This window comes from Anastrepha obliqua, chromosome 5 (assembly GCF_027943255.1).
Source record: "Anastrepha obliqua isolate idAnaObli1 chromosome 5, idAnaObli1_1.0, whole genome shotgun sequence".
Taxonomy (NCBI): domain Eukaryota; kingdom Metazoa; phylum Arthropoda; class Insecta; order Diptera; family Tephritidae; genus Anastrepha; species Anastrepha obliqua.
In genome coordinates this window covers 15,777,648-15,804,780 of record NC_072896.1, presented here as the reverse complement: position 1 = coordinate 15,804,780, position 27,133 = coordinate 15,777,648, and the positions used below count along the sequence as shown (strand labels likewise).

The 27,133-nt window shown below is 37.2% G+C and overlaps 1 protein-coding gene across 1 annotated transcript in view; it reads left to right on the top strand.

Moving 5' to 3' along the window:
- The first annotated feature begins 6,302 nt into the window (after positions 1-6,302).
- The window catches only part of LOC129247478 (protein dissatisfaction), an 87,900-nt gene continuing 67,069 nt past the window's right edge, over positions 6,303-27,133 (top strand). Inside the window, exons 1-3 of the mRNA XM_054886613.1 lie at positions 6,303-6,312; positions 15,059-15,139; positions 21,013-21,174. Of these exons, the coding sequence (XP_054742588.1) occupies positions 6,303-6,312; positions 15,059-15,139; positions 21,013-21,174 (253 nt within the window). The remainder of the gene's footprint in view (positions 6,313-15,058; positions 15,140-21,012; positions 21,175-27,133) is intronic.

Sequence of the window (27,133 nt, the reverse complement as noted above, 5' to 3'; positions counted from 1 at the left end):
ATTGTGTTATAAAGGGTGGGCAAAGGGCAGTACGAGCTATGCGAGCATGCACTGGTGTTTTCACATATCCTACAGACCCAGTTTGCTCAAACTTTTGCAGAATTTTTCCGATTGTACGCACATTTGGACGATTAAATTGACCGAAAAAATCACGAAGTGCGCAATATGCATTTTGATTTGAACGCCCGTTTTCAAAATTAGCCTGAATAACTTTAACGCGTTGCTTGATCGTGTATCTTTCCATGGTTGAAATTGAATTAGTCTGAAATTGAAAAATGTCAAATGAAGTGCAAAAAAACTTGACGTTTAGGTGTGGTTCACATCCAATATCGGCCCTTGAAACTTAACCACCCTTTATTATATAATTTTGTGTTTCTGTAATGCTGTGCTAAGTTTTTTAATAATATTATATTTCTATTCTGTTTTGCTGTGTTTATAATGCGCTACGTTACGTCTTTTACGTTACACTACGTGTTGTTATATAATATTATGTGTTCTTTCTGTTGGCGGCCGTCGTAGCCGAATGGGTTGGTGCGTGACTACCATTCGGATTTCAGAGAGAGAACGTTGATTCGAATCTCTGTGAAAGATCAAAATGAAGAAACAGTTTTTTCTAATAGATGTCGCCCCTCGACAGGCAGTAGCAAACCTCCGAGTGTATTTCTGCCATGAAAAAGCTCCTCATAAAAAATATCTGCCGTTGCCATTTGTGGAACAACAACAAGACGTACGCCACATCTAGGAGAAGGAGCTCCACCAAACAACCAAAAAGGGTGTAGGCGCCAACTAACCATCTGTGTTTGTGAATGCAAATGTTTTCTCAACTAACTCCGACTACTTTAACTCTATGAATGAGAAATGAAAATGATAGACAATTATAATTTTCTAACATTTCAAGGAAAGACTCTTCCTTATGTGACATCTACTTACAAGACGAGCAAACTGCTCTTAATTGTATTCATTGCTTCGCCAAGTTTACCCTAGCATTCGTAGAATTTCAAAGTCTTTTCGAACTAAACTAACTACTGGAGTTAAAAAATACATATGTAAAATGTACTTTAATCAATGTTCAGAGCAACTCGGGTCAGATTGTATTAAACGATTATCCTACTAAAATTTTTTTACATTTTTTTCATTCTTTGAGAATACTTAAAATTATAAATAATTAGTACACTTAAAATTAAAAACCTCGTTTTAGATGATGCACATTTGAGAGGGAAATGAAAATGGTTAGAGTATCAGCCATAACTCCTTGTAGAGTTCTCCATGATCGTCCTGGCTTTTATATCTGTGTAGCAAGAAAAGTAATTAATTCATTAATCAAATTGTTGCTGCAGGCAAAATTTGGGTTCATCGTTAAGAACCAGAGCTTTGGCAATGGCATTAAGAAGAAGTAGCACCAACTTAAAAAGCTCAAGGTGCCACAATCAGCTGGAATATGCTTGCTGGTATTTTTTTGGTATTCATAAAGCACAGAAGAGATCACTTAAGGGGTCCCGGTGGTCTAGAATTTTCAAAATATTGATTTTTTTTGTTTTAATATTTCGAAAGTATGCGCTTTTAAGAATATACTGTCAAATTTTTGGAAGGATATTTTCAGTATTTTCGATTCTACAGCCGGGTAAGCAGGTAAAGTCAGAAGTCAGAGTGTCAAGTGGCCTGTTGTTTTCACAAAAAAAAAAAAAAACACAATACAACGGAATCGTCTGAAATTTGAATCTGTTGTTCACAACATCAATGGCAATCGTCCGTACTAGAATCATATTATTATTTCAATTATTTCGTTTTTTTTATTAAAAAACTGAAAAAAGCCCGATTTTTAGAGTGCAAAATTCAAAACCGCGTCATTTTGTTAATTTTTGTTTTTATTCTAGTAACGGGATATAGCTACAGTCATACTGATTCATATTTTTTATTTGTTTTTGTGTTCCAGACAAATAATATAGAAGAGCCAAAATCAACAACACCGGCCAGGTCCAATTTTTCGGGAGGTAAAGTTGACCATTTTTTAAATTATTATTTCATTTATTATTTTTGTTTTCTCCATTTTTGTATGTAAAAGAGTTAAATAAAAAGGCTAAACAATTTAAATATCGTTTTTCATTTTTTCTATTGTAAAGAAATGCCTGAAAATACTCTAAATTTTCTAGGTCTAGACCACCGGAACCCCTTAATGTTTGAAAAAGAAAATTTTACTTTTGATGATGACGTTAAATCGTCTATTTCTGGTCATTCTGAAACCTAAGCAAAACTTTTTTTTAATGACATTGCCATAAAATGTACATATCCAGAAAGGTGTGTTTTACTTACTTACAAACCCGACTTATATACTCAAATTTTTTTTAGAGATTATTCAAAATTATAGGCAAATGTGCAAAATTAGTTTTTCTTAAAATATTTTTTCTGAAACCTATTCGTAATTACCTGCGGCCATTATGGTAAACATCTTAAATATTTATATTTCTTACTTTCTTAATAGTTAGGTTAGGTGGTAGTCGGTCTGTACGACCAACTCACTTAGACCTTACAGGTCCGTTGAGATACCACTGTGCTGCACGGGAACCTCATTTACTTTCCTTGGTGGAACCATTTTGTGGCTCTTACGAAACGTAGAATTGATCCCATCCGCACGCCAGACAGCTCTGCAAGAGGATTGAAGGAGTATTTACCTGGAAAACTCTGATTTTAGCTAGGGCTGGACAATTGTAAAGAAAGTGCTCAACGGTTGCTTCCTCTACTTCATCTCTACAACTTCTGCAATAGTTGGTTATAGTTAGTATCCAACAGAAATATCTCGGCCTGACATAGGAGACAACTACAGTTCACACCTCAGCTTGTCAGTTATAAGCACTATTTCACATATTTTATAGAACACGCGTACTTTTTAATGGAATTACTTAGAATGAAATTAAAATTACAACTTTATTAAAGGAAAAGGTTTGAAAATTTAAAAGCCGAAAGTGATAAATAAAAAATACAATTAAGAAAAAATGAGTATTTATGAAGACAATCATTTTTTTTTTAATTAGTCAGAGCAGAGTATTCTATATTATTTATTGTATTTTTGGATTTCAGGCAGACTCAAGAACGTTTTGGCATCCTCAAGTAAGTCCTTTTCTAAAGTGACGTTTGGTGCTTTTAGGCTCGAAGTATATGGATCTGATGTGAGTATTAATGAATGTAGAACATCTTCATTAGTTGCTGAACGAGAACTGTGCCCGGAACTCTTCTTGTATATCCTTTATGCCTATAGAAAAAAGATTAATATCGAAATCAAATTACCTATTCAATTAGCTATTGATTTTCATGAAAATAGTTCGGAAAACTTATTTTCACTAAAATCATTTTTGAGACATTGTTATAAGGAGGATTACCACAGTTTGCCATCGAGATTGCACTAAAATTTACTGAGAAAGTTTGGATCTGAGAAAAATGCTGAATCCATTAAAGTTTCCTCATAACAAAAATAATAATAATCTAACAGAAATATATTAATATTTATTATGTCGATATTTACTTTTTTTGATATTTTAATAAGCTTGGGTCCGCTTAAAAAACATGGATACATTAAAGGATGTCCAAAATGTCTCAGGTAAAGCAAATATATTTTTCAATGCTAAGAGCCAATTGGTGAATCAATTATGTATATTATAGATGATGCCATAAAAATGTTTGAAAATCAGATTGCGCTGTTGTTGTTGTCGTTGTTGAAGTGTTTGATTATTTCCACTGAAATAATCCTAATGATGTGTTTTTTTTTTCGTTGTTCTAAGTCAAATCCATTTAGTCAGGTCCAAGTATAGCAGCAAATTCTTTATCTCGATGTCTGAGATCTCATTAATTTGCTGCAAGAAAGGCTTACCGAAGGAGAGGAGTCGTGCCCTAGCTAGCCCTGGACATTCACATAAGTAGTGGAAAAGACTTTCCTTCGCTCCTTCCGCTTGACAGCTCCTGCAGATAGGATTGAAGGGTAGATTGAGTCTAGCTACATGATCCTCTACTTGCCAATGGCCTGTAAGGGTTGGAGTGATGTGTGAGATGTTTGGCCGAGAGCATCCTAAGAGATCATTCGTCCTTTGGATTTTGTATTACGGCCATGTGTTTTTTCTTGTAATACATGTAATTATTTGCTTCCATCTTCTTTCGGCTAAAGCATGATAGTGTGAAGCAATGGATGCTTTTAATGTGTTCAGTGGGGTGGAGACTGCCACCGCCTCTGCTATTTCTAGTATCGAGCCTTTTCTTGCTAGCTCATCCGTTATCTCATTACCCCGTATGTTCCTGTCACCAGGAACCCATATCAGAGTGATTTCAAACCAATGACTAAGCATTTCCAGCTCCTCTAAACACTTTTTTCACACACGAAAACTAAGCTTGTAATGAAAACTATTCTATGAAAATGATTTCGTATTACAGCAGAACAGCAGAAGAAGTTTTCATTACAAAATTAAAAATAATTTGGAAAACATTTGAACTGCGCTAATGAAGGAGAACCGCCGCAGTGAATGACTTTGGAACTGAATAAAAAAAAAATCTCTAACTAACTAACTAAATTACAAATAAAAAAAAAATAGAACAAAGGAAAAACTAATAAAAATATAAAAATGGAAGCTATATCAATACATTCGCAATTTATATGAAATCTATGAATACTCGTAAACGAAGTTGACCACTGCCTTCAGTACATGAAGAGAACTACTAAGCATCTGTAAGTGTTTACGTACCAGTCTGTGTGTATTCTGATCAAAGCGGACAGGACAAGTCGAAAGCAGGTTATCAAAAGCTTTATGTGCGAGAGAGCGAATAGGCGAAAACCCCGCTCAGATGGAAGGCTCATTACTTGCGAAAATGCTTATGTATGTAGACATGTACGAGTATACGAGTATGTAGTTGTTTTGTGCGAGCGTAGATGATAGCAGCTTTTATCATTCTTGACATTTTGTGGTGAATCCTGGAAAGCCACAAGACGGATAATAAGGTGAGCAGGCTGGCGAGAGGAAAAAAATTGAATGAGTAAGAAGCCATACAGCCAACCAGTCAACCAAACTAAATAGCGGCAGCGGCAGTGGGTTGCCTGTATATAATGTACCGTATACCATATACGACTACTTGATTACACGTTTGTGTGTTTGGTGCATTAAGTATGCCCATATATCCCACTGTGCGGCTGCAGGAAGTCTCTTTCGTTCATTGTAATCGCATCAGTGTTGGCCTTCGTGTATTTTAAAGTAAAAAAAGGGCGTTTTCCGGTTGGGCAAGCCATGCTGATGATAGCAGCCAGCAATGAATGGTGTGTGGGTGGTTGAAGGAAGCAAGAAAGAAGGGAAGTAAAGAAGGAAGGGTGGATTGCTGTTAATAGTTGAGTGTGGCAATGTGATGAAGGGATGAAATAGCGCAAAAATGCATAGCTTTTCAAAGTTTTAGACTTTTTTCCTCTCCTCCTCTCTTTTACCACAAAATTTGTAGCGGGCAAAGCAATAAGCAGAGAATGTAAAGGTCGAAAAGCAAGCAGCGCGCAACGCAACTTCTTGATATCCTTGCTGATATTGTACTCATTTGCGTGTGCGTGTGTGTGTGTGTGTTGCTGCGGTGATTGCGACCAGTATTGGTTGTTGGCAGCAACGTTAAAAGTCAGCGTGGTAGCGTAGACGGCAATGGTGGATATGTTGGAGATGTCGGTGTAGCTGGGGGGTGGGTTTGGCTTTTAAACGCCACCCTCAAACTTTACTCTCTGCTTGTTGCCTCCTGCAAGCCAGCCAGCCATTCCTGCTGCCAACTGCCCTTTGCCACACACACAGTCGACCAACCTACTGTCCGTCCGCATTTAGCCAGCGCTGACGCCTCTGCAGCCACACAGCCAGTCAGAGTCAAATTGACTGCGAAAAGGACTCTTGAAGCTTCACTTTTATAATTGGCGGTCGCTGGAACTCTATTGCAATTTTCAATTCGAAACGTTCACAACGTCAAGCGCGCATTACGCGACGGCATTCGATTTCATTTGAAGTTACGGTGTGAATTATTGGAAAGACATTGAAAATAAAGAAAAAAATTAAAATAATGTGTGTTTAAAAAAAATTCTCGACATCTAATATTACTCGTAAAACGTTGAGATTCTGGTATCAGTGCAAAATGAAAAAATGCGTGAAAAAAATTTAAAAAACATTTCAAGTGTTTGTTAAAAATTGTGTCTGATTTAGGAGTGACTAAGAAGCAAATTTGTAGTTTAATTTTTTAAGAAAACTTTAGCACCAAAACTAGGCACGCTGGATACACTCGGTTTTAAATATTTCCATCAACGGAAAATGGGCACAGGTAACTAATTTTCCGTCGCTGCAAAAATATTCATCTGAAAATGCCGTCGGCGCTGAACTGCGTTTAGAACTTTTAGTGTATGGGGAAAAAAGGTCGTGTGATTTTGTGATGTACGCATAAAAATTCGTGCAGTTTTAAATATTAAATATTTTTCGCAAAAGTAAACAGTTTTTAATACAGGAAATTAATTTAATTCGGCTATAAATAAAGAAGTCAAGAATATTTTTACGTGACCTGTTTTTTTGTTGTTGGAAAAAGTAAACCTTGTCATTAAACATGAAACACCAATCGCTCCTAGTGTCCCAGCAAGACTCAATACAAGGCGGCGCAAAATTAATCCTCCAATTTTGGCTTTGAATAACTTAAAAAAAAAAATAATATTTTGAGTGGTGAATATTTACTTGTCTGTTTGTATACTGCAGCTGTTGAGCTCACAAGTATCAAATATGATAAACGTACGACGCTATTTGCAAAAATTACAAATTTTCCGATAGAGTGATTAATTTTGCTTCACCTTGTACAATCGCAGATTGCCAGGTAGCCGGAGGATAGCGTTATAAAACGCACTGGCATAGCGTCATTCATCCTATTTCATCCCACGGTGCGGGTAATACTCGAGTTTTTGTCTCTAGATCCGCCATATTTGGTAAAAGCAGGAGCATCTCTTTCAGTGTATGACTCTTATCCATGTATGATCGCCCTGTAAGAGCTATTCAGCTCCTTGTGTACCTGATATGTCATATCCCGACACAATTTCATTCAACTGGCTTCCGCCGCTGGCTTTAGAGTAGCCCAGTCATTACAGCTCAATCCATTTTCGCGAGTTTCGGCACGTATCTCACATATGTCAACCTCGATTTCTTGACATATAGACTCTTAAATCATCTCTGGACGATTAACATAACAATCGTCCTTAAAAGCGCCCTACCAGTTATAGTCTAATGATGTCAAAACGCAGCTTATAATCGGCCACTTGTCATCGGCTGAATATTCGATTTTCGCAGACAGTGCAAAAAAGATTGAATGTAAAGCTAGCTGGGTGGCACTTAGCAGCATCCTGTTGAAAGTATATATCATCTTCATAGTTATTCTCTGCAGGTTGGTTTAACAAACAACACGGAGTGGTAGAGCTCACGTCTTTTTGCTCAGCTTCCATGGCGATGGTCTGATTATGCCGCTTGCCTAAAATTCGCACCAGGTAATCGCTAGTTATGGATTAATCCGGTTCTTCATGACGACATGTCGACTTTTCGATTCGCATAGCAACAATTCAGTTTGTTTATATAGCCGCCGAGGGGAAAGTGAGCTTTATCTGTAAACATGGTTTTTGGGTAAAAATTCGTATCTGCAACAAGTTCAGCAATAGTTTAACAAAAGGCGACAGTAGTTTCTTTCTCGTGTAAGCTAAAACCAGTTGGTCACACCAAAAGAAGCCAAGGCCTTGTCCGCCTAATGTTTCCAACGCAAAGGTGCTTTCATGTTCCTCTGCTACCCCAACAGAATACGCGTCGAATGCTTTCAAAGCTGGTACGTTGTATCCATTCGGACAACATGATCTAATCACCGGAGCCTCCTATGTCTATGTGACAGCAAAGCTCATACATCTCACTGTTCCATCATCTGCGAAATGCATCGTCGCCAACGCGCAAAGTTACAAAAATCTTCAGCAGAATCTTTCTGAGCCTATAACTCAAAGGGATACGGCTATCAAGAACCTTTTAGTCTTAATTATGGAGTCCGGAGGTGCTTGGTTTAGAGGGTAGACAGACGTCGTAACAATTATACATACAAAACCATGTGTTTATTTGTAAGCTTATATAGGGTTTTCCAAACAGAGATGTTATTTTTATATTCAAAGAAAAATGCTTTTTTTAATATAAATGATCGGATGTTTATTTCATTACAAAGAGGAAGGTATGCCGTTAATAGTGGAAAATAACATCTGGCAAATGACCACCACGACCACGCCTACAGTACAATATCCTTTTCATGCAATTTTCCATAACCGAATTGCAAAGTGGATGCCCTATGTCCTCGATAGCCTCACGAATTCCATCTTTGCGGTCTTGAATAGATCCTGGGCTGTTGGCGTAGACCTTCTCTTTCACGTGGCCCCAAAGAAAACAGTCACAAGGTGTTAAATGTCAAGATCTCGGTGGCCAATTGTGATCACCTCTTGGAGAGATAACACGGTCCGGAAACTTTTCCCGTAAAAGATCAAAGGTTTCGTTGCTGAGTGACACTTAGCGCTGTCTTGTTGAAAACAAACGTTGTCCAGATCAATAGCATCCAATTCCGGCCATAAAAAATCGTTAATCATCTCTCGATAGCGCAATCCATTCACTAATAACACCTGTTATTGAAAAACCCTATAGAATAAAAAGTAAACTGAGAATGTGTTTATAAAAATTTAATAATTTATTCAACGAAGAAACCTTTGGTATGGTGGTTTTTAAAGTCAAATAGTTGGTTTTTTTACATTTTCATAATTTTTTTATATATTTTATTTTAAATTTAGGATAAAACTTAGAAAAATGTAAGAAAAAATAAAAAAATTTAGAATTGTTTTTGTCCTTTATGCTCAGTAATAACTGGGAGAGATAACATTTCATGGGAGGAATCCATTTAATTTTTGAGTTATATTCAAATACGCGATTCAGTTCAAAATACTGTGTATCTGCCTGATAATGTACGTTACGATGATTCGATCGCTTTTCAAACGAACATAATACGAGCATACAAGTATGTTATGTATGTACGAATATGCTACAGCTTCCTAAAGCACTATTTTCCAAAATGTTAAATGCGATTCTGGAAACCTCACTTCTGGCCAACATTTTACAGAACAGCTTTGACCAAAATTAAACAGCATTCTACTTCCGGAAAAAATTGGTTTATAATCATTCTCCAAAAAAGGGAAGAAATTCTATCTATAGGGTGGGCCACATAGCGTTTACAGTCATTTGAACGATATTATTTTTCATTCATAAATGACAATGTTCAATCTTCAAAATAAAAAAAAAAGTTTGAAAAAATATTGATTAGTTTTTTTTTTATAGCCGATTCAAAAAGCAAACACTATATGGCCCACCCTGTAGTTTAGTCAAAAAAATTGATCAATTCAATACCCGAGTGAATGAAAATGATAATAAAAGTAAGTTGTCAGACGTATATTTTTGAACGAATTTCATATATAATACAAAGTGGGGCAAAATTATTCATCCAACTTTGTTTTTGAATAACTTTACTGCTAAATAACAAAAAAAAAATCATTTTGAGGGCTGGAATGTTTACTTTGACCTTTACGCGCTCCATTCCCTGTCTGATTATAAGCGAATGCTGTCTATTTCACAAGAGTCAAATATGATTGACGGTCTGCGATGATCCTTCCAAAAAAAGTGATGTGTGTGCTATGACCTCTTTTTTTCCTTAGATTTATCTTCATAGCCAGCAAATGAATTCCTTCTTCTTTAGCGACCGAATCGTACTGATCTAAATTCTTGCACGGGACTAGAGATGAGAAGAGTTTTGTTGCGGCGTCCAAAGTTGCAGTGTTGTTCTGCAAAATTATGCTTGTTTTTTTCATGGTTCCCAAGATATCTTTCTATATCTCCGTTAAAAGAACAACGCTTCACACTTTTCCTATTTTTTTTTTTGGCTAGACTTTGAGCCTCTTTCATGGTTATCCTAGTTGGTAAACGACACTTGCAATTATTTTCAAAACTAAGGACTTATATATATTGCTCCAAGTGAAGATATGACTCGCTCGTTGGTGATCACGGCCGAGGTTCAGCTGGAATACGAGATCAAATGAGAGATCGAGAGCCACAAGGGTTCCAGAAAGAGGAGGGGTTCAGCATTTATGGATGACGAACGGTGACTGATTTGCGTTTGGGTTAGTGTGCGCACACTGACCGACGTATCGTAGTCTCTTACCGCAGCTCGTAGAGAACACAAAATTAAGCAAAACTCATCCCGTAGAGAACAAGTGCGATATTTTAGTTACATTTTTACACAATACATCGGTTTTGTGTTTGTTTGTGTGTGGTTGTATCTACACAATGTGGCCGTTGATATTTTTGCATACATACTTTTTCACACAAATGTTCATTTATCTATATATTAACATTATTCAAAATTGTTTTTAAGTTATTTTAATAAAATCTAAATTTTTTCTAAGTTTATTTTGTAATTGATTTCGAAATGTACTACTTGGCAACAATATGTGGTGAGAGAGCAATCAGCCGACACGATTCTACGGAATTTTCCAAAATCCTACGATAAAATCTACGATAGTACGATAAGGTAGGGAAGTAATTTTCATTTATATGGAATTCTCATTAGTTTGACCATAACAGCTGACAGGGGACTGCGTTTACGTCGGTGAGTGTGCGCAGCATTAGCCGCTTTATGCTGCTTAAACGTAGTCTATGAAACAAACCCAGTGGCCATCTAAGCACTAAAAGAAAATATCGTTCGCGAGGTTAATGACATCCCGAATCACTTCTCATCATCGTGTGAGTGGCATGAAGTACGGAGGCCAGATTCCAAAATTTGTTTTTTAATTTAGCTTTTAATTCCTAATCCTATCACTGCACATCCTCTATCTTCCGTACAATGTTTTTTTTGTTTTTTAAGTATTTGTTCTATGAAGGAAGAAACATTTAGCGAGAAAACGTAAATTCGAAAATTATTCAAACAACCATTTTCTAGTTTTATTGATGATTTTTATTCATTGGGATGCTTTTTAATTAACAACAGAAAAAATCGTACCCTTAAAATATTTGTTTTTAATCATTTTTAAATCAAATATCTCGAAAACGGTTAAATTTTGAGCATCATGTCATTATTCAAATTAATCGAAAATGACTTAAGATTTTAGGGGTAGTCAGAAGCCCGAAAAAATTATGATTTTCAATAATTTTTTTTTTTTTGCTAGTCAATTGCTTTATTTTACAATAAATAAAAACATAGCATTAATACATTATCTTTTGACTTGACTTTAGCAAAATTTGCAAAAAAAAAACTAATAATTGTAAAAGTTATCGCTGTTTGTGTGGAGTCCGTTTCTCCAGAAGTCCCTTATGGTGATCATCACAAGTCCTTGGAGATGCTTCTAAAATCATTCGGAGAAGAGAAATTACCGTCACTAATAGATAATCTGCAAATCCCGCCAAGACTGGTACTGTCCTCTTTACCAGAAGGAGGAAGCTTGATGGACTCGTTCTGCCTAAGCGAAAAGGAGGCACAATCCAGCTATCCAAGGAAATTAAATATCTTGGAGTAGTCCCCGATAGTAAGCTCCTATGGAAATCACACGTTGAAACAAAGACATCCAAACCACTGACAGCTTTCTGGCAGTGCAAAGGTGTCTTTGGGAAAACGTGGGGTCTTTCTCCTAGCAAGGTCCTATGGATCTACACGGCTATGATAAGATCTATTATCACCTATGCATCAGTGGTCTGGATGAGTAGACTCTCTCTAGTAGGAGTCAAGAGGACCTTATCGAGACTACAACGTACTGTGGCCATCTGTTGCACCGGAGCTTTTCCGATTACTTCAGGCCCGGCACTAGATGCTCTGATTGGTTTACCACCACTTGATGCTTTCATCCCAGGAGAGGCCTTGAAGGCTATCTGCAGACTGAAACACAGTGGGAACTGGTACGGTCCTTGTCCGGCATTGGAACACAGAGAAGGCATGGACGTCGATCCAACGATTCTCTCCATGCCCCTTGACTCCATGCCATCAAGAGTCGTACTTGAAAAGAGATACAGTGTAGTCCTACCTGAGGCTCAGTTGTGGGGAGACTCAGAAAATGAGCCCGGCAAACACTGTTTTCGCATTTTTACGGATGGCTCCAGGACCGAGCATGGCTCCGGCTCTGGGGTCTACGTGAAATCCAGCGGGACAAAACTGCACTTTGCTCTTGGAATGCATGCATCTGTGTTTCAAGCGGAGGTGTATTTGTACAGTTCAAGAAGCGATGAACTTTGTTGTGGAAACGAGATGGAGAGGCAAATCTATATGTCTGCAGTGACAGCCAAGTTGCGCTTATGGCCTTAGATAGCCCCCAAACCACATCAGGGGTAGTCAAGTCCTGTAAATCCAGGCTGAACTATGTCGGTAGACATAATAGTCTGATGCTAACATGGGTCCCGGGACACGTGGGTATCGCGGGTAACGAGACCTCTGCCTCCTTAGTCAAGATGCCACTCCCTTCTGCGGCCATGGACTAAACTGATGTTACCAGTCATGTCCGATCGACTGTCGCAAACCCTTCTGTCATTAAACAGAGGGTAGTGCAGACGGCTGGTTGGACTGATGAAGGGCCACTTTCTGTGGGCGAAGCACATGGAAAGGTTGGGCATCTCAGACAGTGTACTCTGTCCAGCTTGTGAAGAGGAGGATGAGACGGCGGACCACTTCCCGTGCGTCTGCCCCGCCTTCGCTCGAATCAGGTTTGAGGTCTTTGGCACTGATGTGTTAAGAAGCGACAATCTTGGCTCCTTGGCACCACAAGATTTCTTCGGAGATCGGGTAGATTTAAAGAAAATTAAAAGGGAATCCAAGTGTAGTACAATGCACCTAATTCATGTCTGAGTGTTGCACTTGCTAGTTGTCCCGACAAAAACAAAAAAAAAAATAATAATAATCTTGTGCCTGATTGAAGCTTTTTTTCAAAACTAACAATATAGCCTGAGGAAATATTTTTGAGATTTTCGAGAAACAAACCGACAATTAATTGTTTACAAAAAATAGAAATTTTTGAAAAAAAAATTCTTCAATCGGGCACGAGTTCTTTATGTTTTTCTATAGCAATATACATTTTATTGAAATCTACTAAGTGGTTTTTAAGTTAAAGTGATCGTCAGTTCAAAAAACATAGTTTTGAGAAAAACGCATTTAAAGTTTTGCTATCGTCGATTGCTTACAGCTGCAGGTAGCTACTTGCTCTCGAACGTTCCGGAGCGCCCGAGCGCCATTTGTTAATTCTTGAATAACTCGAAAAGTATTTGTCGGATTCATTTCAAATTTTCACACAATTTTTTAAGATATTATACTTTGAGCAAATGCAAAACAAAGTCAAATTTTTTTGAAAATTCTGACTATCCCTAACCCCTTAAATAATACAATAGTATTCTGAAATATTTAGAATGACTTCTCCGGTAGCCTTATAGTTATAACCACACCAGACTAAAAGTAAATAAATTTGTAATCAAAGCTGCTCACACTCAAGAGCTGTCATTTAGGTGGTTGTCGCTATAATCTACTTTACTTCTAAAATTTTAATGATTTTTCACTTTATTCAAAATTATTTTTATTTTTACTTTGCATTTTTTTACTATGAATGCTCATTTGGTAGTCAAACTTTTTGTGTAAGCACAGCGTGTGAAATTCTCAATTCCCAGCGCAGGCTAAAGTAAACATTCACTTATTAAACTCCGCTACCTCAGCCACACGAGAGTCTGAGAATATGTTAATTTTCAAATATTTCCCAATGCAATTTTCAAGGAGAAACAAAAACACTCACAAAATCACGCGAGCTGACTAGGAAACTTATAGAGGCCAAAAATCTCAAAAGAATAACAAAAATATTTTAAAATAAACTTTAAAATATTAAAATAATAATTGACATACGCCGCAATAACAAAAAGAGGGACGAATTGAATGCAATAGTCAATTACAACAAAAAACCAATGTATGCACACACACACATACATATAATTAACTACCCCTGAGGGCACAACAGCGCAGCGAGCAGCTGGTTGATGAAGAGTGTGAAAAGTGGCAGCACGCGCTACCACCAACAAAGGGGATAAAGAACTACATATACACCTATACATACACATATGCATGCACTCTCGTAATATGAAAAAATATACATATAAACAATGGCAATATGTCAAACGTCTATGCCTTGGGTTTTGTAATCATTACCCTGGACTTTGGTTTTCTTGTATGCCTAGTGAGGTCACCCTGAAATTCAATGCAAAAATTCGTTTGACCCAACCGCTTCGCACTTTCCTAGCTTGGCTTTTATTGTTGTTTCTGCTTGCATAGCCATTGCTTTTTTTGCTGTTTTGACAAGTGTCGCTTGTTTATTGAAGAATTTCTCTACTAAATATAAAGTGCGGCGCTACGTGCCTCGACCAATGACTGAGATTAACTGTAAAATTGCGGCACACACCAAGTAAGCTGTCTTGTCATCCCCGCTCAATAGCAACGAGTTGAGTGGGGCGAGAGTAAAGGTGTGAAAATTGAAGTGCGAAAAAGGGTTTGCTTTGTATACGCAAGACTCAGTTTGCTGTGGGTAGTCGAGGTGAGTGTGTGCGAAAGTGTATGTGTGTGTTTGTATGGGAGGCAGAGAGTCACGTCGAAAAATTCTAAATCAACAATTGCTTAAAAGTCGCCGTGTATTTGTTTACCTAACTTGAGCAGCCTCTCAACCTGGTGTGGCTGAATGTGTACATATTTATGTGTGCGTGAGTGACAGTCAGGCGGGCACTAGTTTATTATTATATTATGTGTGTTTTTCATTTATTTAGCTCCTTTACGCACTGCGTAAAGTGGGCAAGGCCTTAGATAAACTTTCGGCTGCTAGTTATTCGGACGCTAATGTCAGTTAAGCCTAGTCTAAAACGTTTATTTGTCGAGCGATTATCGGTTTATTTTCCCTTTATTTTCATTGCTGTTTTGCTACGTGTTTTATGCATTGATTCTATTGCAGTTTATTTGCTTTTAGGGGATCGCCTGCTGGACATACCATGCAAAGTGTGCGGCGATCGAAGTTCCGGCAAACATTACGGCATCTATAGTTGTGATGGTGAGTATGAATAATAAGTTATTTCAAGATTTTATTTTTTTTTTTTTTGAATAAAGCAACTAGTATTATTCTTATCTCAAAATACACTTCAGATTACCTAAAGGTATTTGGAAGAAGGGTTTTAATTCAATAGAACTGTCCATCGAACTTACTTTGACTTCCCAATAGATATCAGCTGGCCCTTATAGCCTATCTGAGCAGTAATTCTGCCGAATTTAAGATTTTTCTCTCGTGCTCTATAAAATTACGTAATGGATGAAGTGTACAGCGTTAGAAAACTATAGCACAGGGACTTAAGAGACATGTGTTTCGCCATTTATTCATTTCTCATTTAATTTTAGTATTTTTTTAAATAAAAATATAGTTTATTCAAATGATATCGGGACCGTTTCCCTCAGGCATGGCTGACATTATGGAAAGGTCACTGGTCACTGGCTGTACTCAGTCGCTGGGCTGCTACTTGCGGCCTTCGAGTCAACTCTGACAAAACGAAGCTGGTGCTATTTACCAGAAAATATAAACCTCTACCCTTTTGACTTCCCAAATTAAACAAACACGTTCCCCCGCTTTCATCGGAAGTTAGGTATCTTGGAGTGATACTTGATTCCAAACTCCATTGGAAACTACACATTGAAAATTGGGTAAAGAAAGTCAGTATAGCCTTCTACTCCTCCTACGTTCGGGAAAAAATGGGGAATCAAGCCACAGGTCGAGCTGTGGATGTACAACGCAGTGGTTTTGCCGATTTCAACATATGGATGCCTGTTTTGGTGGGAAGCTCTTCGGAAGGGCTATAATATCACTAAAATGGGGAGGGCGGAAAGGACTGCATGCATTGGAGCAAGTTTTACATGCTCCGGTGATGCCCTGAATGTGGTTTTGCACTTTCTTTCCATCGACTTTTACGTTATTTTCATCGCAGCTCAAAGTGCAATCAGGTGAAAGGAGATTGGCCTGTGGAGGCAATCTCTCAAGGGACATGGTAACATTTTCGGGCAGTTAACACCGTATTTCTCCGAACTTTGAACAGGTTTCTGTATCCGCAAACTAGAGTTTGAGGACCCTGCTAAGGCAATCTTTCCAAAGAAGCAGGATTGAGGGGAAGGTCTGCACCGAAGTTTGCACCTCTGTGTTTACTGACGGTTCCAAGATGGAATCGGGAGTCGGAGCGGGGGTTTGCTGTAAATCAGCCAATTTATCTATCTCCTTTAAACTGCCGAACACTGTTAGTGTTTTCGGAGCAGAAGTCTTTGCGATCCTGCAGGCATGCGAAATGCTAAGGGAACGCGAGAGCGAGGGAGATATTAACATTTTCTCCGATAGTCAAGCCGCGATCAAGGCTCTGACAACGCCATGGTGCAGAACGAAACTAGTAAACTTCTGTAAGGAGGAGATCACATCTCTTGGGTGTGTAGGTAACATTTCTCTGATCTGGGTTCCCGGACATAGGAACATAGAGGGAAATGAAATTGCGGATGAGCTTGCGAGGAAGGGGACGCAATTGACTTCAGAGACCTCTTATCCGGTCATCGACATCCCCCTGACAGTTGTTAAAGGTGAACTGTACAAATTATTTTTCAGGAAAGCGCAGAGAAGATGGAGCTCCATTTCTTTATGTGCTATTTCGTAAACCCTTTGGCCTTTGGCACAATATACGAAGGGCTCAGAAAGTCCTTTGGACTCTCGCCATTCAATTTCTAAACTCGTAGCTGTGTTTACCGGTCACTGGACGATCGGCACACACGCGAAAAATCTAGGGTTACCATATAACTCCCCTTGTAGAAGCTGTGGGAACCTTTCAGAGAAGGAGACAATTAAGGCCACTGGGTGCTCCTTTCTTCTACCGCCTGCAGCAGTGCGCAAACATAAATCCCATCAAAACGGCGCTTTAGTGTTACTTGAGGAGTGTCGGACTGGCACTTCGACCATTTGACCTACCTACCTACCTATAGTTTATTCTAATTTTTAAAAATATAGCTTATTCTAAATATTAATTCCAATATCAAACTTTGTACCAAAAAGGTTTAAAAAAATTAAAAAAAAAATTATTAAAAAAAAATTGAAAAATTTTTACCAAATTTTCAAACTTTTTAAACATCATTTTTCGAAAAAAATACGAGTACTCAATTTTGTAGTCTATTAAATTTTGATACAACAAAGTGCAAGTTTCAAATAGCTTTAAGGTTTTTCAACTCTTGTTATTTGTGATAATTTTCTATGAAAATAAATAGGCTTTAATTGAAAATAAATAATAAAGAGAAATACTATTTTGAAAAATAAACGTAGGAAAATTGTAATTTTGTAGCTAAAGAAACGAATTACTATCTAAATTTTTGCCATAAACATCACCAGTTCAATTACCACAGAATATTTGGATTTTTGTCGCAACATCAACGTTTCAATAACTACCGGATTTTAGGTTTTCGTCATGACATTTGGTCCTTCGAGCCGGATAATTTATTTATCCTTTGAGTTGAATACTTCGCGCGACATACACAAAACCTTAAGGGGCTAAGGATTTTGGCCCACAACATATATTGCCAAATTGTTAGAATGAATATTTTTTAATTTTAATCTGGTAGATAATTTCATGAATTGATATCCGTCATATGTATGTCTGCCACGGCTACGAGTTACCTGTCTCTTCCCATCAGCCCAATTTTTTTACTATTTTCAATAAATCAATAAGGAAAATTTTCAAATTTCGCATTTCGACTTCCGATTATAATTTTTTTTTTGAATTTTGGTACACTCGCCTCGAAGATATGTTCACGGTATTAGCAGAGTAGCATTTTTAGTTTGTTTGTGAGAGGCTTAAATAAGACAAGTGTTTTGCGTGTTCGACAATTTTCTGCTATCGAAAAAAATGGATCAAAGAATGTTATGGGAAATCGTCGAATCCCAATTAGAGAAGTTGCTGAGGATGTCGGTATCTCGGCATGTCGGTTGGCTCATACATTGCAATCTTTTCGGAAATTTTGGGCAAAAAGCGTGTGCCAGCGAAGTTTGTTCCAAAATTGCTGAATTTTGACAAAAAACAACGTCGCATGAGCATCGCTTAGGAATTGTTGAATGACTTCATGGCTATATAAATATGACATCGTAACCCAAGCCCAACCGTCTCAATGGAAGAGACCAGGAGAGCCAATACCAAAAAAAGCACGTCAAATTCGATCAAATGGTGAGGTTTTGCTCACTGATTTCTTCGATTACCATGCCATAGTGCATCAGGAGTTCTTATCACAAGTTATGCGCCATTTGCGTGAAGCAATACGAAAAAACACCCGGAATAGTGGAAAAAAATGCATGGCTTTTCATCATGATAATGCACCTGCTCACGCATCGTTGCTTGCGAGAGATTATTTGGCCAAAAGCAACACCCTTATGTATTATACCTCTGCCACCGTATTCACCAGATTTGGCCTCCCGTGACTTTTTTCTGCTCCCAAGATTGAAGACACCCATGAAAGAACGGCGCTTTGCGACGATTGAGGAGATACAAACCGCATCGCTGAGAGAACTCAAGCACATACCAAAACTGCTATTCAAAACTGCATATCAAAATTTCTTCAAGGATTGGAAAATACGCTGGCACAAGAGTATTATATCTGACCTGGACTACTGGATGTATAAATAAATATTTTTAGAGAAACATTTTTTGAGCACAACTCGTATGTCTATGCCGTTAATTTATAGTATTTTTTTATTGATATTAATATTGTAGTATCAAAATTTATAATTTTATTCAGGCCATACATAAATATATTTTAAAAATCCTTATATAAAGGGTGGTTAAGTTTCAAAGGCCGGTGCTGTTTTTGAATAAAATACAACTTTTTTAGGAAATTATTATCATTTCTCTTTATTATGATAATATTGGTATAGCTCAATTACGTATAGAATAAAATATTGGCCAAATGGACGCCGTGGCCTCGGCGACACATCTCCATCCGATGGTCCGAATTTTCGATGATGCTGAGGCATAATTGAGGTTCTATGCCGTTAATGAGCCGAATTATCTCATCCTTTAGCTCTTGAATTGTTACTGGCTTATCGACGTACACCTTTTCTTTCAAATAACTCCAAAGAAAGAAGTCCAACGGTTTCAAATCACATGATCTTTGACGGCCAATTGACATCGCCGCGTCGTGAGATTATTCGGCCATCAAATTTTTCGCGCAAAAGAGCCATTGTTTCGTTAGCTGTGTGACAAGTGGCACCGTCCTGTTGAAACCACATATCGTCCACATCCATATCTTCCAATTCGGGCCATAAAAAGTTCGTTAGCATCCCACGATAGCGAACACTATTCACAGTAACTGCCTGCCCGGCCTCATTTTGGAAAAAATATAGCCCAATGATGTCGCCGGCCCATAAACCGCACCAAACAGTCGCCCTTTGTGGGTGCATTGGTTTTTCGGCATTCACTCTTGGATTATCATTCGCCCAAATGTGGCAATTCTGCTTATTAACGAATCCACAGAGGTGAAAATGTGCCTCATCACTGAAGATGATTTTCTTCGAAAATTGGTCATTCTGACAAGAGGCTTTAGTTCTTGAGTCAATTGAACCTTGTAAATGCAAGTCTTTATGCATAATGTTCATCAACTACGAGCGTGAGAGGTGCAATTGTTGGGCACGACGACGAGTTGAGGTGGACGGCTCTTCAACCACACTATCGCGAACAGCAGCAATATTTTCTGCAGTACGAACTGTACGAGCATGCACTGGTGTTTTTACATCTCCCAGACCCGGTTTGCTCAAACTTTTGCACAATTTTTCCGATTGTACGCACATTTGGACGATTAAATTGACCGAAAAAATCACGAAGTGCGCGATATGCATTTTGATTTGAACGCCCGTTTTCATAATAAGCCTGAATAATTTTAACGCGTTGCTCGATTGTGTATCTTTCCAAATTTCAAATTGATTTAGTCTGTAATTGAAAAATATTAAATAAAGTGCAGAAAAGAACTTGACGTTTAGATGTGGTTTACATTTAACATCGGCCCTTAAAATTTAACCACCCTTTATAGTTTCTACAAATAAAAACAAATATAAAATAAATAGAGGTAGAAATAGAAATAGAAACAGAAACAATAAAACTGGGAGTCATAGCTAAACGATTCATCAGGCTTAGTACATTTATTTAATCTTAATAGCTCAAATGATTTGCATAAGTCGGAAATGGACTAGGGTTTTGCAAATGCCTGCTGTGGCTATTGGCTAAGTTACACAATCCAACTTTAACCAGATGAGTCTAGCAATTTCAATTTGTATAGGAAGAGGTTTAATACTAAGTACATATAATTCGCACTTGTAACCTGTAATGAGGATCTGGCAGTGAGTAGGTGAAATCTTATGTAATATAGACAATATTTAAGTATATTCAATGTACGAGCATGCACTGCGTTAGAGGCAGGTTATCACAATTTCTTTCTTTTCTTTTCTAATTTTAATACTTCTTTATGCAAACATAGTTCATTTTTTCTACAGAAACCACACAAATCCAAGTTTCACACTTCGTGTAGATTAACAAAAATGTTCCTCAAAATTTCACACTTCAAATTTCGGTTACGTAGTTTTACAGCACATTCAATTTTGCATAATAAAGAGCAAGTTTGAACAGACTCAAAAAAACGCATTGATTTTTGACAATTTTCTTGCTGGCGGTCTTGTGCGTACTCCAGTATTACCAGAGATACATTTTTCTATGTCACCTCTGCTTGCGTTAGATTTCAGCTACTGCCATAAATATAATAAATACATTTGCACTTCTTTATATTGCTATGGGCATAAAACTCTTTTGAACTTTCTCCCTACGACTCATTGCATAACCACTTAAATATTTGAATATTTTGCTCCCTTCACAGGCTGTTCCGGCTTCTTTAAACGCAGCATCCATCGCAACCGCATTTACACCTGTAAAGCGACAGGTGATCTGAAGGGTCGCTGTCCCGTCGACAAAACTCATCGCAATCAATGTCGTGCGTGTCGGCTGGCGAAATGCTTTCAATCGGCCATGAACAAAGATGGTGAGTAACAAAGTACCAAAAAGAGTAAGAGAGAGAGGGAGAGAGTGATATAATAACAAAAAGGAGCAAAGCCATTGAAAATGAAGGAAACACAGTTGGCGTCACTTTGCGTTTAACGAATTTCATTATTTATTTTGTTTGCTAATTTCATGCAATTATGCGGTAAATTACTTAGTTGGAAATAAAATACGCTTATTCGTCATTATTTTGATAGGCTTGCAGATTTGTGGAACGCAATGTTGTTATTGTTGTATATATAAGTACTTATAGAGGGATATGAGGGAATGGAAAATGGTTTTATACGTAAATGTACAGTAAAGAAATTTGGTATTTTATAAATGAGGCCAACGAGCAGCTCGATTTTCGTGTACCTCTACAAATGGTTTTTAAAAGGAAAAATTTATTTTTAGAAATTGAAGAGAAAATGATAAAGTGTTGGTACACTAAAACTTGAAACCGCAACCGAAGTCTTGAGGTATAAAAGTTTATATAAGTTGTAGTAATAGAAGATATTATTCTAAAACTATTTTGGAGCACTCATCATCAATATGAGCTTATATAAAGCTTGCCTAAGCATAACAGGGGCCATGAGAACTACCCCAACTGCTGGCATGGAAGCACTTTTAAATTTACCACTGCTACATTTAATAATACAAGAGTAAGTTACTATGCAAGCACTCTTAAACTAATTCAACCAGGAGATCTTGCTGTACGCCTCAATATCTTGAACAGGGTTCAACTTGCAGTATGCATAACCCAGGCGAATGACCACACGGAAATCGAACTCAATTTTATAAAAAGATACAAGGTTATCTTCTCATCTAGGGAAGAGTGGAACACTAACACAACATGGATAAATGATGACTCACAAAAATGGTATACAGATGGTTCCAAAACGCTCCAAGGAGAAGCAGCAGGAACAGTGGGGCCCAGAGCACACAAATCCCTAACATTAAGTACAGATACGGGGATTTTTCATGCGAAGCTCTTCGCCATAATGGAAACAGTGGAAATCATATCCAAAGAGGGTTCGAGAAAGTAAAAATTAAGATACTTTCGCACAGCCAATAGGTTCTCAAAGTCTTGAATAGCTTCACATTCAAGTCAAAAGCCCTAATAGAGTGTAACAATGCACTCAAAAAACTAGCCACTCATAATCAGGTCTCACTGATTTGGGTACCAGGACATGAGGGACATGAAGGGAACGAGAAGGCAGACTTTTATGCCAAAAAAGGGGCAGAAGGGCTATTTATTGAGCCATTCCCATTTTTCGGATTTAACAAAAATAATATAAAACAGTAAACCAAAAAATGAATCCAAACTAAATTCAATGAACACTGGAACGGCACAAGCGGCCTTAATCACTCCAAAAAGTGTTTGAACTTCAATGCCAACAGAGCAAAATTTGCTCTAATCCTAGATAAAAAGGGCCTCAGATTACTCTGTGGAGCACTAGCAGGTCTCTTTGCCTGTAATAAAAACTTTAACACAATAGGGTTTTCTAGTACAAGATTATGCAGGTTCTGCTGTGATGAAGAGAAGTCTATGGAACACTTAATCACCAACTGTGAGGCATTAGTCCACAAGAGACACAGAATCCTGGGCTCATAGCTACTAGAGGAGGAAGATCTGCAATTGCTCCCTCTTAAGGAGCTGTTTCGATTCGTCGGTATACTAAATAATTAAAATTAACGATAGGTTAACGAAGCCAACGCAAGACCGACTTTTGTCGAGGCCCTATGCTCCCGAGTGGAGTGAACAAGGAAAAGAAATTAGCGGCGCAGAATAGATCAATCTGGTCGCAGTACATAAAGGCCTTAGCCTAACCCGTACAACCATTACCATCTATAGCTTGAGTTGAGACATCCTGAGATCAAGTGATTTGCTCTGGACTAAATCTTATTCTGACTAATTTTAGGTTTTTTACAAAGAGTGTTTAGTTCCAATACTGATGTCATCGGCTCATGCCCTTTGCACGTTGGTAGGCAATCCAAATTTTGATTTACTCCGCTATATAATCAATCAAATGGTTATCCTATTGTAGAGGTTTAAAAAATCATTCAGAACATACACTTAAATCTGAAAAAGTATACCCTCTAAAAATTTATGTGAAAAAAACATCTAAATACTTCAAATTTCAATTTGTTTCATATACTACGTAGTATGTTTTTTTTTCAATTTTGAGATGTTTTTAAAACCGCGCCACTCTGCAAAAGTTGTACAAGGTGAAGTCCAAAATGAACAAGACTAGCGTCATAAAAATGTTTTTGATGGAGCCATCTTATTAATGAGCTAGTCCGTTGGAAGTTATATCCCTCGCTGCCTTCCAGTGAAAACTTGGTGGCATTCGGTTCAGTGGAAGTGAAGTTATTGCGTCACCTTAGACGTTTGTTTGTGTCATTGGTACAAAAATGAGTTTCGAACAAAGAGCTTATATAAAATTTGTTTTCAATTCGGTAAAACGTTTACCGAAACATTTGAATTGATGAAAAAAGTTTGTGGCGATGATTGTCTATCTTGTGCCCGTGTTCATGAGTGGTTTACACGTTTCAGAGACGGTCGTGAGGACATAAATGACAATGAACATACGGGCCAAATCAGTAATCACCGAAATTGTTCATAAATTTATCAGAAATGAACAGAGCTTATCGTTGAAACTCATAGAATCGGAGTTGAATATCTCCAAAACATCGATTTATCGCATTTTAACTGATCATTCGGGCTTAAGAAAGGTCTGTGCCGAATGCAAGACCCCTGGCGAGCCACCACCTAAATCATCGCGTTTGGAGTGGTCAAAAATCAAGTCGACGCTCATTTGTTTTTACGATTCCAAAGGAATTGTCCACAAGGAGTTCGTGCCAACGGGCTAAACCGTCAATGCAATTTTCTATCTTGGCGTGTTGAAGCGTTTGTTGCATCGCATTCGTTCTGATATTGATATTAGCCATTCGTCCTGATACCAAATTTTTTCGAAGAACGAAGCTCCAGTCGTTTCTATTTTATCTCAGTCTTGTTTATTTTTGAGTTCACCTTTATATTAAAAAATTCGTGTGCTCAATCGACTACAATTTTCTTTAACACCGTAAAAGAAAAAGTCTTAATGCCCAGCGTCGAAGAAAACCTTTTCTGTGGTCAATATACATAGTTTATATTGGCTGTTTTTTTTAGTGCATGACAACTAACGATATCGCTAACTATGGTTTGCCAGCTGGTAATGGCAAACTGTGTTTACATTTCTGTTCAGTAAGGCTTGTCAAGTCATCATGAATTGTTTAACACCAAAACCACGCTTCCAGATTGTGATTGCAATATTCAAGCCACCATTGACGCCATACGACCAGATGTATTGAAAGAAGTAGTCAAACAGTGGACTGCTCGAATGGTCCATAATTCGTAGCCGTGGTGGACATGTTTCGGATATTCAAATAAATAAAAAATAAATAAGAAATAGATAAATTCAATACAATTATCTACCAGATTTTAATAAAAAGATGCATTCCAACAATATGTCTGTTCTAATATATATTTTCTTTTAAGTTCTCTAACTCTTACAAAAACATCTGATATTATCTTCAGTTAGGTTACGGTCGTTGCTATTATATTTTCCATGAAAGTTTTTTTTATATTGTTTTGAAAATAAAAAAAAACAATAACAACAGAAATAAATTATACAGTTTCGGTCATGCGCCATAAAGAATCTGTTTTAGAATTTTGACTTAATTTATTTTAACGCTGAAACAAATTCCCAAAACATGCTTATTTTTTCGTCGAAGTCCTTATGACGAAATTTTTTTTCCGTGAATTTTTTATTGTTATCAGGTGCTTCGAAATCAAAGCATATTTTCAAAAACAATAATTTATTAATGGCAATAGTTTTTAAAACAATTTTTTCGAAAAACTACCCTAGGTGACAGTTTATGCTTGAAAGTTCTGTTTCAAAATGTGTGGAAATTTTATCAGTGTATAAAATAATGAAGCAATCAAAAAATAAAAAAAGCTCCTCATAAAAATCCATTTACCGTTTAGAGTAGGCTGTAAAAGAACATCAAAACGCACGCTATAAATAGGAGGATGTGCTTGGCCATATACCCAAATACTTTCAAAGGGGTTCAGCTCACGTAAATCTTAATATTTTATATTCATCCGAAATATTATATTTTAGAGGAACTCTTAAAACATAATACATTTGATAATTGAGTTGAAAACAGTACAATTTTTTATATGAAACGTGATCCATCCTAACCATATAAATTCCCATCGACCGCTATTGATTTTTCATTCAAATTTTGTTCGTCTGTAGGTCTGAATATCTCGAAAACTATTTCAAATTATTTTCAAATAATTTTATTTTTTTCCTTGTTCACTCCTCACGGGAGCAAAGGGTCTCGACAAGACTCTTCCATCGTACTCGGTTTTGTGCGGGTTTCAGTCCAGTCCCATTCTTGTGACCTAGTGGTTTTCTCAATGTGTGACCTATCCATCGCCACTTTCTGCGTTTGATTTGCCGAAGGATGGGTTCCTCGTTCGTTAATCTCCACAGTGCGTCGTTACTAATGGTGTTTGGCCAGAATATTCTACAGATGATACGGAGGCATTGTTGATTGTAGCCTCTGTGTGATTGTGTTAGAGACCAGACATGTTTCGTCTACGTACAACAAGAATGTTCGTAGTTTAGTGCGCCTGAAGATTTTCGAACTGCCCCATACTGCATGCATTCGCCCGAATGCCGCCCTTGCTTTGTTTAGCCTACAGTTGACAGCTTCATCTTTATTCAAACTGATAAAAAAAAAGAGGTTGTCTGTAAAGTCGGTTTACTGACGATAGTTTAACGTGATAACGTCATAAGAAAATACTAATTGAATGGTTGCATTTTTCAAAAGAAAATTTTAATTTTATTTGTTTGATAGATATTTTGTATGGATATAGAGAATGAGTTAACAATAACATAACATAATATACTTTAACATAACATAACATAACATAACACAACATAACATAACATAACATAACATAACATAACATAACATAACATAACATAACATAACTTAACATAACATGACATAACATAACATAACATAACATAACATAACATAACATAACATAACATAACATAACATAACATAGCATAACATAACATAACATAACATAACATAACATAACACAACATAACATAACATAACATAACAAATTACCCCGTATTAAAGCACTTATCAACAGCTTTCATTTGATACCCATATTGTACATACACAACCAAAGGTTACCCGGGTCCACGTTTTGACCTATATCTCGAGACCCCAGTCACGGAGCGGCATGAAAAATACTCTGAACTAAAGCATTCACCAACAGCTTCCATTTGATACCCATATTGTACATACACATCCGAAGGTTACCCGGGTCAACGTTTTGACCTATATCTCGAGACCCTATCTACCAATAGGTATTCAAACTATACGGAAATCATCTTCAATACCTACTTAACAATGTGTGCAAGTTTGGTTTAATTCGGTGCAAAGACACGGCGGGTCCACGTTTTGGCATATATTTCCAGACCCTAGTCATCAATAGGTATGAAAATTACCCCGTATTAAAACACTTATCAACAGCTTTCATTTGATACCCATATTGTACATACACATCCGAAGGTTACCCGGGTCCACGTTTTGACCTATATCTCGAGCCCTATTTCCAAAATAAAATGTAATCCATGTTACTCGTGATGTAGCTTTCGAATGGTGAAAGAATTTTTAAAATCGGTCCAGTAGTTTTTGAGCCTATTCATTACAACCAAACAAACAAAGTTTTCCTCTTTATAATATTAGTATAGATATGGTAAATATTACCATACATTTTTTCCTTCAGATATAATAAAAAAATAATAATAATAACATTAAAACAACAGGTATTATTAACAAACTTGGTTTTATTTGAAATTCTTCAAGTAAATCAAAATAATAATAAT